The 17,792-nt window shown below is 39.9% G+C and overlaps 1 protein-coding gene across 1 annotated transcript; it reads left to right on the forward strand.

Annotated features, from left to right (window-relative positions):
- Positions 1-362: 362 nt before the first annotated feature.
- On the forward strand, positions 363-17,308 carry poc1bl (POC1 centriolar protein homolog B (Chlamydomonas), like). Its single transcript, XM_055058834.1, is given in 13 exon segments — positions 363-540; positions 3,709-4,160; positions 4,903-4,915; positions 7,091-7,103; positions 7,106-7,246; positions 9,337-9,526; positions 9,627-9,812; positions 9,985-10,102; positions 11,464-11,640; positions 13,382-13,513; positions 13,860-13,970; positions 15,471-15,623; positions 15,745-17,308. Coding segments are annotated over 12 exon segments (1,752 nt in total). The 5' UTR covers positions 363-540; positions 3,709-3,774; the 3' UTR covers positions 15,877-17,308.
- The last annotated feature ends 484 nt before the right edge of the window (positions 17,309-17,792 follow it).

Raw genomic sequence — 17,792 nt, forward strand, 5'->3', positions numbered from 1 at the left:
AAGTTAGATTTGTGTATTTATATGTATAGCCTATATGTAATGTGTATGAATGTGTAGAAGTTGCTCTATGAGTTTATTGCACGTTTTGTTTCTCCTGGCAAATTTGTGTTTCTCGCTTAAATTGGACAGGAAAATGTCTGACATATATACATGAGTTTTGAGTCAATAATAATAATAATAATAATAATAAATAATAATAATAATAAATAATAATAATAATAATAATAATAATAATACATCCCCTGTAATGTTACTACTAAATATTTACAGTTAAAAAAAAAATCAATTACTGCTCAGGGTCAATGTCGCCACAATTAGGCTTTTATTTTGAAAGGTCACATCGGAACCTGTGTGGACTTCGCGAGCCTTTCGCCTCAGGCAGGTCAGGGAGAGCAGGAGAGCCCAGTTCGGAGGAGAGGATGTGGGTATGCTGACATCTGCACGCCAGCGGTTTAACTGGAAGACGACCGCAGGCAGGCGGACAGAAAAACGGCCTCAGCGACTTCGGGACTTACTGAGAAATGTAACCCGGTCGAGAAGGTAAGCTGAGCCCGTCTGCTTTGAACTTACCTCCCCCCCCCCACTCCCCTCTTCCCTACTGTCACCTTCATTATATTCAGTTTGCTACAAGTTTCCCTCTTGACGTCGTTGAACTTCTTCTTCTTCTGTTTTCTTTCGCCAAGTTATGACGTTTAGCAGTGGAAGAGCGTGCGGGAAGAAGTGAAGCGTTGCTGGAAATAGCCCTGAAGGACTTTTGCAAACTCTAGATGAAACGTTTCGCTTCCGCATCACTTCTGCTCACGATCTTCTTACGATCGTTGACGTGACGGAACAGTTAAAGTTTTCTCATCACTTCACCCCCCACCCAACCCTCCCCGGGACTCGGACAAATTGGGATCGTAACAGTGATTTAGTCTGACAGATCTCTGGACCTGTTGCTGAGCTGTTTGTCGAGACCGCAGCTGGACTCTCATCGTTTCGGCTGCCTTTCTCTTCCTCTTCTTCCTCTACCACGTCCCTTTAATCTATTGCAGCGCAGCAGAAATAAGCAAGAGACAGAAGGAGCGTGACCGCATGATTAGATAGGTGCTGGGCTTGCAAGACGGAGCTCAAACTTACCTTGAATGAATTTATGGATCACCTCTTTGTTTGGGCTGATTTTAATCTCTTTAAGAAAAGAGTCACTTTATTCAGCATATTTATTCACTAGAGTTTGATAGTCTTAATATATTGAGGCAGAACGTAATCAGGTCTGACTTGTTTGTGTTGTCAAAAAAAAAATCTGTAATCTATTTCTCCAAAAGTCTTTAAAAAAAAGAAGCAAAAAAGGAAACAGGTCAGTCAGGGTGTGAGGGACACATGCCTTCCTGTCAGCTGCTGATCGTGCAACCTGTTCCACTGGTACTTTTCTTCACGGATATAAAGCCTTTCAGAGCTGTTTGTCTTTCTCCTCTTGACTGAAGGATAAATGAGCCATAGACGTTTCATGTGCCACACATGCTGTTCATTCCAGGTTAACTAGGAAAAGCTGGTGTATCGAGTGTGCGCGTGGTGGGGATTTTCTATAATGTCATGTTGCAAAATCCAAAATCAAGGCCTTCAGTTTCTCTCATCGCTGGAAGCGAGTGCAAACGTGAACACACGTCTACCCGGTTTTCTGACCTTCCTAACAAAATCCCCCCAACCCCAGAAAAGTGGGTCAGGATTAAAGCTGCATCCTGCTACTTTCTTACAAAAAGCTCCCCGGTGTGGCTATCAGATTCACGGAGAGGATGGAAGGTGTGATGGACGGCCAATAAAAGAGGGTTTTGTTTGCAGGCGTCTCCATTTTGCAACCTCAGGAGTCCAGAGTCCTCTGGCCAGAGTCCAGACTGGAGTGAAAGGGCTGCGCTGCCGCCTTAGAGGACTGAGAGAAAATCAAGCTTCGTTTGTATCACGGTTCAACCGGCGCTCCCGTAGCAGCCTTACAATTTTCATTCTAATTGCCGCTTTTAGTTTGAAACCACAACAAAGCAAACAATTCGGACTATTTAATTTGTCTCTTGTGGAAATAGGAAACCGCTGGGCTCTTGTGTGCAAAAAGGGAAGCACGTTTGGCTTGTGCTGTGTATGCATCAGTACTACCACTAAGCCTGCCTGGCAGTGGTTAGCGCAACAGTAAATGTCGACCTGCTTTAATATTAATGCAAGCCAATTATGTGATTACTTTCAGTTCAGTGTCAACCAACTAAATGGGCCATTTTGTTTTCTTTTTTTACAACCTTCTTTTACACTTTGGTACATTAAGCTCAGCCATCAGGCGTGGATATTTAAAATTACTCTGTGTTTCACAAACTCAAGGTAATCCTGCTTTTAATTAGCAAACAAGATTTGTCCTTTTGCAAATATTTTTTATGCAGCTTTACTTTTCGGCTCTGTGGGAGAGAACTAAAAGGGAAACGCCACACGAGGTTCAGTTTTTTAAAATCTGAATTCAAACAAAGGCCTCGCTTAGCTCTGGCACAATAAGGCCGTCGGATTTGAGAGATTGTTTGCATTTCAAAAGAAAAGAGTTGGAGAGGCTGAAACTGCAATCTTTTGTCTTAGAATGTTCTGGCGGCCATTACAATATCTTAAATAAAGCTGGAAGCGAATCTTTTTATTTTTTTCATAGTTTCTAAGAGGCACATAAACATGATGTGACATAGCTGTTTTGTCTCACACACTCTTAAAATGAGAAAGACAGGAGAACATGCCATTGCAGTTAGGCAAACATATTTTGAGCTGCCTAAATCAGTTGGTGTGTGCATGAAAATAGCTACTTTCTTGAATTTTCATACATGTACAGTCTTAGCTTTTGGTTAGGAGAGACTAAGCTGAGTTTTTTTTGGTCACAAACATCAAATGTCCGTCCGGTTTGATACACCAAACAGGAGTAAATATGTGGGAAAACACTCCATGCCATCCTTCGATGTAGTGGAAGTGAAATTTTGGATAAAAATCTAGCAGATAAATTTCATAAACAAAAAAAAATCTGTTGTGGTTTTCCAAATCTTTACTCAAATTCAAACAAGCAAATAACGAGTTTAGTCAAAATCTTTTCATAGATCTTGTGGACAGTTTCAAATGGAAAAAAAACCCCAGCAAAACAAAACGTCAGAGCTTTTTCGTAAGCGACTTAAAGCCTGTTTAGTGCTTTTAGTAAAGACGCTGACATGAATAGGAATAAGAGCCGCTTAATGATCCCTGTTGGGGAAAGCTTGAAAAGGATGATTAGAAACCTTAGGTGAAAGATCAAAACTGTGCTTTTTTCTACCTCTTTTTGTGGAGCCTTGCTGTGAGGTCCTGTGGTTCTAGCTACATCAATATAATGAAGTTCATCAGGCTGGCAAACACTATTTCTCATTGGGGTGTATCGCACACCCGATTTGTTCGCCGCATCGCTGTAGTCTCCACCCATTCAGCCTTTTCCATCTGTGCAATTTCTACTTAATGAGCACTTTAGTCCTGCCCCGAGCGCGCGATTACGTTTATGATGTTGATGTTGATTACTGCTGGTTGGCTCGAGTTGAGCTGTGTCCCCAAGGCGTGTGTGAAATTAGAAAGAGACCTAATCTTTCTGGGGAAAATGTGTTTTGTTCTTTTATCTGTTTTTCCACATTTGTCAAGTGTAATAAATGTGTAAAATATTTTAATTCAGCTTTTTTCTTCTTCTCTCCTTTCCTTCAGATGGTCGTGTCCATACGGACACCCTAAAGTTCAGCCCGTCACGGTACCTCTGTGGTGCTCGCCGTCATGAGGGGGCGCTGCTCCAGAAAGCTGGCCGTGTTGGCCAAGGCCGGCCTCTTGCTGTGGCTGCTGTGGCTGGGGTATCTTCTGCTGGAGCGAGCGTCTTTCCCATCGTCTTCCTCTACAGAAGAAGATGAGGAGGAGCAAAACCTCCAGGCCAGGCAGCTGGCTTTAGAAGAGAGCGGGATAGACGGGCAGCTGGCCAGGCCCGTCTATATTAAGCCTCCAGCAGACGCCAATGCGCCGGGGGAGTGGGGCCGGGCCACTCACCTCAACCTCAGTCCTGAAGAGAAGAAACAGGAAGAGGAGAGTGTGGAGCGATACGCCATTAACATTTACGTCAGCGACAAAATCTCCCTCCATCGGCACATCCAGGACCACAGAATGAATGAGTGAGTAGGTTAAAATACCAGAATCGCTTCTAAATTTGAAATGTTGCCCACAGAGTGAATATGAGGGATACGTAGGACTAAACGCAGGTAAAGTTGACCTTTTCATAAGGTTTATGAGAATTTCATCAAGGTGCCCACTTCCTGCAAGGGTGCCCACTTTCTAGCAGTGTTAATGCAAAAATATCTATGAAATGGACCCCAGACAAGACAGCATAAATTATTGAGTTGTCAGTAAAGTCTGACTTCATTCAATAATTGTCAGCTTAAAATTAAACCTTCTTTTTTATTACATCTTGAGACATGATTGCTGCTCATTCAGGCTGTGAGTGAAGATTGAGAGAAAGCAAAACTTTCATCAGGTAACAGACAGAAAAACTGAAGAAAATCCATCAGAGCTGTTACCTTTTGTTACTTGAGCTTTCAAACAGTCTGTGATTTAAAATCTTTAGATTTAATAGTGGAAACTCTACTACTATTACTACTGCTGCTGCTGAAGTCCTGAATTATTAACAGGCTTTAAAACAACTGAAAATTCAAAATCAGCTAGGAAACTGGTTTACCTCTGCTGATGAAATCAAACTACTGCATTTTTAAACGTTCCTGTAAGTTAATTGGCCTCGGTTCCCCAGGCCAGAGAAGACGCTGTATGATGGCAAGGGGTTCTTTTGCCTATGGCCAGACCTGGCTTTCACTGGAATCGGTTTTTCATTGACAGATTGAAACAATGCTGCAGGCTCCTGAGATGTAGCACAGAAGTTTCTGAAGTTTGGTTCAAGGTTGTCCCCATCCTCAGCTATTCTTAGCTCGACATCTGTGATAAAACACAGAGTGCAACACCTTTCATTAGGAATTTCCCCTTCCGCATGTGCTTCCGCCTTTCTGCGCTGGCTTCTGTCGCTAATGAAAGCCAGATGTAGATGGAATGGATGGTAGAGTTTCTGTTATACTTAGATCTAACCCCCCCAAATCTTTTAAACAGTGTTGGCCTCAGTGAAAAAGAAATAAACCCCCTGCTCCACTGTGATACTTGTATAACCCAAAAAATGGACTGAAAAGAAACATTTTTTTTCTTTCTCCTCATCAGTTTGAGGAAACAATGTGGGAGGTTCAATTCACACTGTGCTTAACTTGGAGATAGCGCTGATACGAGAGATATCTCTGTCAAACACAAGCAGCAGTCTGGTAGAAACAATCTCTCTCGAACAAAGAATCTGTCCTGAGAAACTGCTGACTTACCATTTGGCAGGTGCACTTTTATCCCTTGTCAGAGTTTTAATACATATTTGAGTACCTGATGCGGGTCGGGTAGTAGAAGAGATGCGTCTGAAGAGAATTAGCGTGTATAGGTGGGTGTATAGTTTCGGCTTGTCGGAGTTCCCGATAGACTCATAAGATTTCTTTGTGGACGTGACAGAATACACAATTAGTCCCTGGGCTGTGTTTAAAAAAGCTAAACTTGTTTTTCAGGCTCGTCTTGTGGACAGTAGCTGAACTGATTTCTTATTAGCACTTTGTAAAATGATATTATTATACAACTAAGCTGAAACTGCTTAAATAGTTCTTGGAAATAATGAAAAAAAAATCTGACGTATGTACTATTTTTATAGCTGCAATTAATTATTCTACTGATTATTTTGAAAAATTCTCAATTAATCATGTAAATCATGTTAACAATTGGCACATTCTGCAGAATGTTTCCTTTAACCAACCCATGAAAATCCATTTTTTTATTTTGTCAAATGGAAAAGGCATTATTTTAGCTTGATGATTTGTAGCAAAGGATGCATCTGCAAGTAAAAAATAATAACAATAATAATCAATTCATCACAATTACTTTGTTTAATTAGTTCAGCCTTATAACACAATCCTGAATTAAGTAGGAGAAAATGGATGAATGAATAACTGTTTGGACCGCTTAAAGGCTTTGAAAGGCAATACTTATTAGTCTTTGCCCTAAAAGGTGCTCAATTTATAATGTTAAGACCAAATTTATCAGTTGTATTTTTTACCTGCTGAACCTGCTGAGATTGATTCTACCTATAAAGTGGTAGAATACAAAAACTCTGACCTTTAAAAGTCATAATGCCTCTTGTGCATGAGAAGCAGCAAATGCTGCTGTCATGGTCCCATTTAGCATTACTTACTGCTTAGCATTTACCTTTTGAGGTGGATGTCTGCTAGAATATGTTCTGGCATGCCAATGCTGAAAAACAGCCCAGTCTGCTCATACAGCAGCCTGCTTGGTGTAGACAACAACATTTAATAAGAATGTAAATTATTTACTGCTTATATGCACAGAAAGTGGAAAGCTGGAGTTTTTTTTTTTTTTTTTTGCATGCAACAATTTACAACTGCTGTCACCTCTTTACAACTTAAAGCAGTCTTGGTGTTTGATTAATTATTTGTTACAATTTTATGTGTTAATTGGTTAGTAAGTTATCCTCCAGCTTCTTTTAGTCTTTATGAGTGCCTTAAACTCTTGTATCATATCACATACATAAAACAGATAGTAAAACTTCAGTTTTCTTTCCAAATCCCTCACTTTGTTCTCATTCTCTGATCTTTCCAATTAAATCATTTCACGTTTATCATTATTATTTTTTTTTTATCGATTCGGTTTTATTCCCGCTCCCTCTGATCTTCCTGACTCTTTTCATCGCTCTGTTTGCGCTCATTCCCTTTCTCTCTCCCAAAGTACCGGTGTGGTATGTTGCTTACCGCCCATCCACGTTTCTGCAACTCCTTATAGTTTTAATGACTGCCATCTGGGTTAAGACCAGACATCTTCTCGCAAGCAAACACATTAAAAAGAAAAGGGGGGGAAAAAAGGAGAGTGCAGATACTTTGTAAATACACTCTGAAGATGTATATATTATAGTTTATATAAACTCTGTCTTCCTCTCCACATGCGTACCTCAGATGGGACTAAGAAGTTTGACTACCGACATTACCCACCACCTCTGTGATCATCGCCTTCTACAATGAGGCCTGGTCCACTCTGCTGAGGACAATTCACAGCGTGCTGGAGACCACGCCTGCCATCCTCTTGAAGGAGATCATACTAATTGATGACTTCAGTGACAGAGGTCTGAAACTCTCAACAAACCACCAGGTTGTTTTGCTGACTGAGATGCCGGTGTTCAAGTAGCAGCTCCAAATGAAATGCTTCTGCATACACTGTCTTGCAAAAGTCTTCAACACTCCTAAACACTTTCACATATTGTCAAATCACAACCACAAATGTTATGCATGTAAATACCTTGTAATTGTGGGATGGAAAGAAATAACGTTTTGAGCAAAAAAAAAAAAAAAAAATCCAAAAAATGTAAAGTGTGTTTGTCTTTAGCGCCATTTCTAAATGGCTGACACTGACATTTTTACAAGGTTCTATCAATTCCAAACGTAACTACCAGACTAACTTGGTAGAAGTCAATAAACATATTTTTAATGAGAATGAGTTGTAGAGTAGGGCATTAAAAACATGCCGTGGTGCATATTTGAACTGAGCAGCTTTTGCAGAGTTATTTATTTTGCTCCAGCCTCGACTTGCCCCGTTCCTTGGTTTCATGCTTGTGCAAATGTGTGGTTTTGTTTTGATAGCCGTCTCCAATATCAGGTCAAATCTACGACAACAACACAGTGCGAAATAGTTCAAACTTTCAAGTGTGAGTATTCTTGACCTGGGGTGGAGTTTCTGAGATATAATTGCTTTTCAGTGCAAGTGTACTCTGGCCTTTGCAGAGCTTTTAGCTTCCTCACACAGATTTCATCAGTGAGTGGAATATCTGCTTTCAGCAGACATGCGCTAACTCTGGGAATGATCCGACTTCATGTCCGAAACTGGATATAGGAAGAGCTGGATGTCTGTCTGTCCTAATGGAATTAGTATTAGAACCCAGCTGGTCTAGTCTGTCGGAGACATTACACCATAATGATGACTTCAGGGAGCTCTGAGCCACTATGACATCGTTTCCGCCCTCTAACCGATGTTGCCAAGCTGAGTGCTAGTCATGCCTCTCCAGAATCAGAAAATTTACTCCAGGGAGAAATTGACTCATACATTAAATACTTTTTCTTCAGTTTTCCAACCAACCAAACAGGGCGAATCTTAATGTTTGGCTTAATTCTATTTTCGCACAGATGACCAAGAAAAATAAATATCCCCAATAACTCTTTCAAGTTTATTTTTTAAATCAGTATTGGCGCACAAGTCTCATTCCATGTGACAAGTATGTAGCAAGTGGAGTTGGTGGTATTTTAAAAAAATCATCTAGGATTAGTTCTTAGCTCTTGAGTCTTGAGCTTTTTGACATGTACAAATTTCTTGTTGGCTCAGTTTGGATGAGGTGAAACAGCTCATGGAAGCATGAATGATGATGAAGGAGGCAATTTTGAAGTTTCTTGTACTAAAGTTGACTTCTTCGCAGTATTAAATTGGAATTGATTGATTATTTTCCAGGCTTTCTAATAGTTTTTTTTGAAGATTTAAAGTGCTTTGGAGATTTACTGTTTTGTGTTTTCTTTGTTGTAACATATTTGTAACATATTGTTGCTCCAAAAAAGCTCCTAAGATCAAAGAAATTGATAAGTTTTATGCTTGTGATGGCAGATAGCTTGGCAAAGACCCATTTTTTCCCTAAACCCCTTAATTGCCCTGTCTGGTGTCCTCATGGATCCATTGACTTCTTTTAAGCATCTTGGGGTGACAGGGGACCCCTAATGTCACTAGAGAATTACTTTAAAATAACTGGTTGCTTAAACAATTTGTAGATTTGCTTAAATGTCTTTTGAGACAAAAGTAAACATTTCTAAAAAGAGTCAGGTATATTAAAAAAAAAAAAAGCATGTGAAAGAATAAAGAAAAAGCAATAAAAAAAAACAGATAATCAGAAAGCCAGAAAAACTTTTGGTCAAAACTGGTTTAATATTCTGCAGAAAATGTGTCTATTTAGAAGCAAAATACAAACGAATAATGAGAATTTAAAACATTGTTTGTGGTACTTTGTGCTTTTTGAAATAGCTTTGTTGGGGTTCCTTACCAGTAGGAGACAGAAGTGTATCAATCATCTCCAATTAAATGCGACAGTTAAAGTTGGTGTTTAAAAAAAACCTCAAAAAACAAGTAGCATAAAAAGAAGTGAAATTAATGATAGACTGGGTGTTTTGTTTTTAACAGGCTACCTGAAATCCCAGCTTGCTGAATACATCAGTAATCTGGAACGTGTGCGGCTCATTCGCACGAACAAAAGGGAAGGGCTGGTACGTGCACGTCTCATTGGCGCCACCTACGCTACGGGGGATGTCCTGACATTTCTCGATTGCCACTGTGAGTGTGTCCCAGGCTGGATCGAGCCCCTGCTGGAAAGGTAACCAAATAAGTTGAGTTGTATCTTGAAGAGAAGTCTAAAGACAAATTATTGAACTATTTTCTAAACCAAAATTGTATTTTCTTGTCATGCCATGTAGGATTGCTCAGAACGCCAGCACCATCGTCTGCCCTGTGATTGACACCATTGACTGGAACAACTTTGAGTTTTACATGCAGACAGACGAGCCGATGATTGGAGGCTTTGACTGGAGACTCACCTTTCAGTGGCACTCTGTTCCTGAAGCGGAACGCCAGAAGCGAAAGTCTCGCATTGAGCCCATCAGGTTAGATCGAGCATGGGGCCTTTCAAAGGCTAATACTTGCATACATAATTATTTTGCCCCAGCAGCATACAAAAAAAGGCAGAGATCTGCTTTTTGAAACCTCAAGGAAGCACACAGTACTAACTTTTTTTTTATTATTATTATGCACAAAAAAATATCTGTCTCCTAACAGGTCTCCAACTATGGCAGGTGGATTATTTGCTGTAAGCAAAGCCTTTTTTGAATACCTTGGCACATATGACATGGGCATGGAGGTGTGGGGAGGAGAAAACCTGGAGCTTTCTTTCAGAGTGAGTTATGTTTTCTAGGTCACAGTGTAAACAACAATTGCTATTTAAGAGTGAGGACTGTCTTTATCGATGAATACAGCTGAAACCAGTTGGAACGTTTTGCTTCCTGTCTGACGTTATTTCAAACTTAACTTTTCCTATTCTCAGTCAGCTAATTGTACCCAAAGTATGTTCATGCCTTGAAGTTGCAAGCACAAGCACTTTTTGGGCAGAGCTAAAAATAAATAGTTGTACAAGCAAGGTAGTCTAAAAACCTACTTCAGTTCCATTTGTGCCATCTGGAAGAAAGAGTCAAAAGTCCAGCAAACTGTTGTAAAGGCAATGAAAAGATAATTTTTGCAACTAAACTTCTAAATATGAAGAAAACAACAAAAAATAAAACTGAAAACGCCTCCTTTGCTAATCTTAACTGACCTAAGACAGGAAAAACTTTATTCTGATTGAATCTCAAGTAGTGCGAATGACTTGATTGTGTCTCGTTTTATATAGTGCATGCATGCAGACTCCTGGTTTCAATTGTAAGTCCATGATTCATCAGTATGAACACTAACAGTCAGTGCTGCGTTGGTGTTAGAAAGATTCATGTTAGTTTTAGATCACAGTGAGGTCTGGCCTCTGAAAGTAATGGCTTTATAATTTTGCTTTGCTTTTGAAATGCATGAGTCAGCCTGAGAAATAAAGATTTCAGACTGCTTGTGAAATTGTGGACGTATCCTCTCTCGCTGTGAAGATGAATGAGTGAGGTGATATGTATGTGAAGAATTTAATGCCACCCTCTGGGACTTGTTGCTATGCATATTTAATGTTATTTGAATTGGTTTTTTGGCTCTATTCTGCAGTGTTAAAGAACAACAAAGCGCAGTGAAAAAAGCCTGCTGAAATGACTGCGATTTTGCCCATTTGGTTATAAACAAACAATAATGATGCTATTGAGAAGTTATTTAGGCTTTTCATTTCGAGTCTTTTATTTTGTTTGTTTTTTTGATGCTTTTTCAAGTAGCAAACATCAATAAAATACCAAAGCAGGGGGCGGTTTGTTCACATTTGTTCAGAAGAATTTATCACTACAGGATCTCACTGCGTTCCAATGCAAGTCAGGCAGTTTTTGTATTTCAAGATTTTGAGCTGGAAAGCAGCCGATTCGGCTTCTGATCACAGGAGGATCTGGAGACATATCTAATTCCAATAATAATAAAAAAAAAATTGTACAATGTTTATAATCTAAGTGATTGTGAATAAAATAAAAATAGACAAAGATACTAAAAAAATAAAAAGATTAAATTTATGTTAAATTATAATAATTTTAGAATGAACCGAGAGCTATTTTCGACTACATTGTCTTTTTTTTCTGGCACCCACAGGTGTGGCAGTGTGGTGGCAGTCTGGAGATCCATCCCTGTTCCCACGTTGGCCATGTGTTCCCTAAAAAGGCCCCATACGCACGACCCAACTTCCTCCAGAATACTGTACGGGCCGCAGAGGTTTGGATGGGCTCCTACAAGCAGCACTTCTACAACAGGAACCCTCCAGCCAGAAAGGTCTGACGCTCAAATTCAAAATATTTCTAACATATCGCCTTATAATATTTAAACTTTAGCTAATATTTGTTCAGCTGTTAATGGATAGAAGGCTCCAAGCGATCCTCTATCTACTTTCTAGCAGCATGTTAATGTTCCGCTGAAAGTGGCTTAAACTTGACGTCAGATTTTGATGTTTAATTTGATATAATTCACCGGCCAACATGTGATCTCACCCTGTCTGCCTCACCGGGTCAGGCCTGGATATCTGCCTGGGCGCGCGCAGGTGTGTGTGTGGGGGTGTGTGTGCGTGTGTGTGTGTGTGGTGGCTCTCAGGTCTCAGAGTTGGGCGACATGAAAAATTCATGAATCTCAATTACACCTTTCTGAAAAAAACATATATTATTGATGTTGGGGATCTTTGATCAAACAATAAATTACCTGGTCAGGGGGAGATTGAACACAGCAGTGCTAGACTTGATCTCCTGCTGTTTGTAAAAGGAGCTCTAAACGTGCCATTGGTTCTGATTGGTGTGGTAATAATAGCTGCATAACTTTCATTGGGTGCAATTATTCCATCAGTCAGAGAACAACTTTGCAGGATTTTCCACATGCATTCTTGGTGCCCTTTGACTATTCCAGTGAATATGCGGGATGTTGACATGTAGAGTTCTACAAGAGACAAAAATGAATAAAAAGCACTTAACCAGTTTTAAAAAATGACTGGAACTTGTGGTAAAGATGTTTTTTTTTTAATTTTCTTTGTATCTGAACCCTTGGGAAAACAGAAAGTTATTGACTACAATTTAAAACTTCATAGAAATGACTATGGCCATTTTATAGATCTTGTTTTTTGTCTTTTAAATCAAACAGACATACTCAAATTAAATAGTGTTTTTCTAATTGCGGCAATATGCTGTGAAATTAAAAGAAAAATACACTTAAATAGTTTTTTTCGTGTATCTCTACTGTGAAGGTTGTTGTGCATTAATCACTGTTTTCCTTCCAGCGAATTTCACTTTTAGTCTTGTCTTCAAATATTAAATAAACCAGCTATATCTGCCTTGTGTTTCTGCAACATATTGATTTTCCATTCCACCCTCAGGTAAAACAAAGGTCTGGGTTGTGTGAGGGTTTCAATTGGTTTAGGAGGAGCCCAACGACTTTTTGCACACTTTCACATTTTGTCCCGAGGACCTGAAATATTTGTGGTTGTAGAATCATCCGGCTCAGCCGTCAGATCCAGGATGTTAATATTTGCCTTTTGGATCTCAGTGTTTTTTTTCTTTTTCTTTTAAATAGTAAACATCAGGAAAGTTAAACACAGTGGCTCTCAAAAGTGGACACACCACTGGTAAATCTCAAGGCTGAACTTGATAAGCGTTTTTCGCATCCAGTACGACTTATATTTTGCATTATCGTGCTCAGCCTTATCCGATGCGCCTTTTATTTCAATTTCGGCATCCATTTTTGTTTGCCACATTTTTGATCAACGCACATTTATGTTCAGTCAGACCCGCTTGACCTTCCCTAAATGTGCATTTTCCTCTCATGAATACTTGCTTTTGTTTAATTATGTGTGATTTCGGACATAATTTGATGCTGAGCAGCGAAATACCATCTGATGTTGAATTTTCTAGTGGGTAGCTGAATATTTTGGGTCAAAACCTTCAAGTATTTGGATCACATCAAAGATTAATTTGAGTTGATGAAGACACTAAGTTGCAATAAAAGATACAAGTCAAAAGTTAAATCTCTACAGGAGAACTACGGAGACATCTCACAGCGGGAGCAGCTGAGGGACAAGCTAAAGTGCAAGAGCTTTGAATGGTATTTGAAGAACATCTACCCAGATCTACACGTCCCTGAGGACCGGGAAGGCTGGCACGGGGCTGTAAGTCTCTGATAATCAACTGTTTTATTCCAGGATATGTTTTACCATGTTTGAGCAGAAGCTTTGTATCTTTTTAAACTGTTTCTTACACATGATCTAGTTGTAAGCGATACAAAAAGATTAAGACAAACTGCTTTTGGAGGTAGTTGATTGGATAGATGTGTCCTGATTGGAAACAAGCAAACAGGAGGTAGAAACCTGTTTCTATTTCATTTTGTTTTTTGCTCTGTGTTTGGCCTCTCTGTAGGACCTGCCTGTAGAGAGTCAATCACAGGAGTCAGTCTACATGGTCACCTCTTTATTGTTACTGGAAATTGGTTGTTTTTTTTTTTTTTCTTCTGTTCAGGTACGCAGCCTGGGGCTACAATCAGAGTGTCTTGATTACAACGCTCCAGATCACAGTCCCACTGGAGCCCAGCTTTCTCTGTTTGGCTGCCATGGACAAGGAGGCAACCAGGTAATGATTAGTTCAACCCTTCTCTGTTGCTCTTTGTTCCCCATCTCAAAGTGGAACATCTGTGTTTTCTGCTCAAACTCCTCCCAAAGTCCATCAATTCACACATAGATTTTAATCTGAATCCTGCCAAGCAGCAGATTATCTGTCTATCATGTTTATTTAATGCTTGAATAAGACAAAAAAAAAAATATCTACCACCTGCTTGAAATCTTGGATTGTGCTTCACCACATCAGCTGTCCTCAGTCACAAATAGACATGCGGCGCTGAAAATCAATGTCTGAATAGCGCCCTTGTGAAATAAAAACCTGAGAACCCTCCAGCAACCACCTCCTGTTCTCCCATGCCTGGCCCACATAAGAACCATTCCCCGTTCCATTTAAAAGACACATGAGCCTCGCAGGTAGAGCGAGTGGCACCGCCTGGATAAACAAGTCAGAAGCCAGAAACAGCGGGCCGCAAAGTGAGCCTTTTAATTGGAAATGAGCGTCGCAGGCCTCGACGCACCTGAAAGATGGATGAGATGTGAAGAGGAGGATGGGGAAGTATGAAGATTGATTACCTGACCCTCTGTTTAAAGGGAAGCCCAGGGAGCGTGGCGTCTTTTGTTCCGTCAGGTCAGTTTGTTGAAATGACACCCGAGGGGAAGAGTTGGGGTTTGTCTTCATGTCCGTTTGATTGAGAGGGCCAAGCCCTTCTCACTGCTGATGAGCTCACTTGTCACAAAGACACACACACCATACGTAAAGCCTGACGCAATGAGCAATTAAGCAGCTACTCAATTACTAACATGAATATTAAAAGTAGCTCAATAATTTCCATTCTGAGGATCAATATTTTTTGAAGGGCAATTTTGCTTTGAGAGATATCATAATTCCATTTTTAATGGTTTCAGTTGTCAGTGGTTTTTATTTACATTTTCTTTATTATTTTTGTTTGCTGTGTTTTGATTTGGATAATTAAATTGTCGTCCAGTTAAGTGTTCTCTACGAATTTAAAATGTAGAGGGAATTAGCTGTCTAAGGCCAATAAATAATTAGGCTCCAGCAAAACAGTCGTAACAGTGTTAATATGACGAGACTAACAATGCAGCACTGAAATAAACACCAAGCGCTTCCTTTCAACTCGTTCAATGTCGATCCAGTGAGATGTCGTACAAGAATTTCTATCTTAGATATTGGCTTACATAGTTCGCATCTTGAGCCTGAAACATTCGACATTTTTTATTGTAAAACAGCTCAGGCTCAGTCAGATTTTGAACATCAGTTTTAGAATCATTTTTCAGATGCTTGGTCATAACAGGCTTTATTAAGGGTTATATTCATCCTCACAAGAACTCTGATCCACTTTGCAGTTCTTTCTGAATAAAAAAACATCCTCTCAACTTGATGCCACCGTCACCATGTTTCACTATGTCGACAGTGTGTTCAAAAGTTCAAGGGATGTGAATACTTTTTGCTATTGCGAAAGTTACATAGTGTGTCTTTTTTTTTTTTCTTCAGTACTTTGAATACACTTCCCAGAAGGAGATCCGTTTCAACTCGGTGACGGAGCTGTGTGCCGAGGTACTTGAGGGACAAACCTCCATCGGAATGAGACACTGTCCTCAGGACGGGGAAGCAAAGCCTGCCAGCATCATATGGGATTTCAAAGAGGTGAGGAGTTGTTTTTCCCAGCAGATAAGTGCTCTCTCTCCATTTCTGCACACATTGCATATAAGGCGATGCTTTCATCCTACCTTATCCTCTGTGCCCCCCTTCTCTTCGTTCCCTTCAGGATGGGACCATCTACCACCCTCATTCAGACATGTGCGTGACAGCTTACCGCACGACAGAGGGGCGCACGGACGCACAGATGAGGCGGTGCAACCCGGCCGACAGGAACCAGCAGTGGAAGTTTGAGTGGTAGAAAGAGGAATTAAGACTTTACCAGGAAAACTCAAGTGACCTCTGTGACCTTTGTGCAATTACTACACTTGTGCGCTTTTCCGTTACCCATGATTTCCTCACTCTTTGTGTCTGCATTGGATCGAACTGGGAATGGCAAACAGAAAGGTCTTGAAAATGTCACTTTAAGCCACTGATTTGCTCTGCTGATTGCTTGAATGAGTGGAGAGTTGCTGGGAATTTCAATTTTATTTGAACCTTTTAAAAGAAAAACAAACAACAAAAACAACAAAAAGCAGACTGTTTTATTCAAGTGCCTGTGCAACAGTAATGGAGGACATTACAAACCTGGGATTTCTTACTACAGAGTTGACTGTTCCGCACAAGAGTCAAGAAGATTAATATAATTAATTCTTGAATTAGCTGCAAAGTCGAACTGCACTGCAACATTTTTATGTGGGATTTATTTCTCGTTACTTCCTGTTCAATTCTTTTGCTTGTGTATGCAGTCGTCAAATTATGTAAAATGTAAGAATGTTGGCTGCTAAACGAAGAGCTCGGAATGTAAGGTCACCTGCAATTTGCGTTGCTCCGGTGATTTCCTAACATGTCCCATCATGTGAGAGGAAGACAGAGAATGAAGGAGGGCTTTTTGTCATACTACACTTGCCTCTCAACTATATCTCCTGCTTGGGTGCCAGTTTTAAAGCAGAGTTCTGCCTGAACAAGACTTGAAGAATTCATTAAGTTCTGGAACTAAGGAACGTTTCGCCCCAGAGAGCTTAGTGATTTGACGGGAATGTTATCTATTCTTACCTGCTGTGTTTGTCTAAGAATGCCCTTTGGACTCACCTGTTGCTCTGCCTGAGGAAAACCTGTCATCCTTGTGTGCCAAAATGCAAAGTGCCAGCTTGTGTGGAATTTATTTTGGGGCATTTTTTTAAAATGGAAAATAATAAACTGTATTATGTTTTGTAAAAAAAAAAAAAATTTTTAAAGCCTTAAAGGGGAGCACCTATATGTGCCTTGTTTTCTGAAACTCCTGTGTTTGAACTGTAAGTCCATCCTAAACTCTTATCATGACTAAATGTTTGAGGTTTTGTTGGGATTTGATCCGGATACAGTGCACCTGCTGTTGAGACTGCGAGTCAGTATCCTTTAGTTTTTTTTTTTTTTTGACTCAATGTTTAGCCTAACTGCCTTTGTGAATATAGGATATTCACTCGGTACGGTTGGAAACATTTACAGTGGCTTCTGTGGAGGGTTGTCTTTGTAAATAACTTTCGGTTTAAGGGACCAAAGGGGGCAGTGCTAATGGAAAGCTCTGAAACTACTGAAAATGTAAAAGGTAATTGCATCACTTTAAATGGATTGGATGGATTAAAGGGAAAGGGATGAATGTGATTCACTTTACTCAGATTAATAAATAAAAATCTAACCACGGATACCATTTATATTTTGCCTTTGCCGTCTCTTCTGTCTGTTCACGTTCGCTGTGCACACACCACGCTTAACAAAAATCTAATATGTGTGCAGATGTTGTATTTTTCTTAAGTTCTTTTTAGTGAAGAAAACACATCTTTCCAAAAACATTTGGGAAGATGTGTCTTGGATGATTTGCATCCACGAACAAAAAAAAAGAAAGAGAGAAAAGCTGATTTCTGTTGTTCTCACATACATCACATGGATGTCACCATTCATAGCTGTTTACCACCACCTACTGACAGCAGAGCATATAACACTCACTGCATATAGCAGGCTTTAAAAACATTAGTGGAGATTTTGCTTACAAGTCTGTATTCGGTTGATTCTCAAGCTGACTCCCACTGATTTGCATGTTTCACAAGTTTTTCCACTTCAGTAAACCTGATTTAAATTAGGTCTCCTCTTAAAGGCTTCTGCTGACCTTGATGACTTTCCGAAGAGGCAGAGTTTGTA

Source organism: Poeciliopsis prolifica, unplaced genomic scaffold (assembly GCF_027474105.1).
Source record: "Poeciliopsis prolifica strain line A6 unplaced genomic scaffold, Auburn_PproV2 SCAFFOLD052, whole genome shotgun sequence".
Taxonomy (NCBI): domain Eukaryota; kingdom Metazoa; phylum Chordata; class Actinopteri; order Cyprinodontiformes; family Poeciliidae; genus Poeciliopsis; species Poeciliopsis prolifica.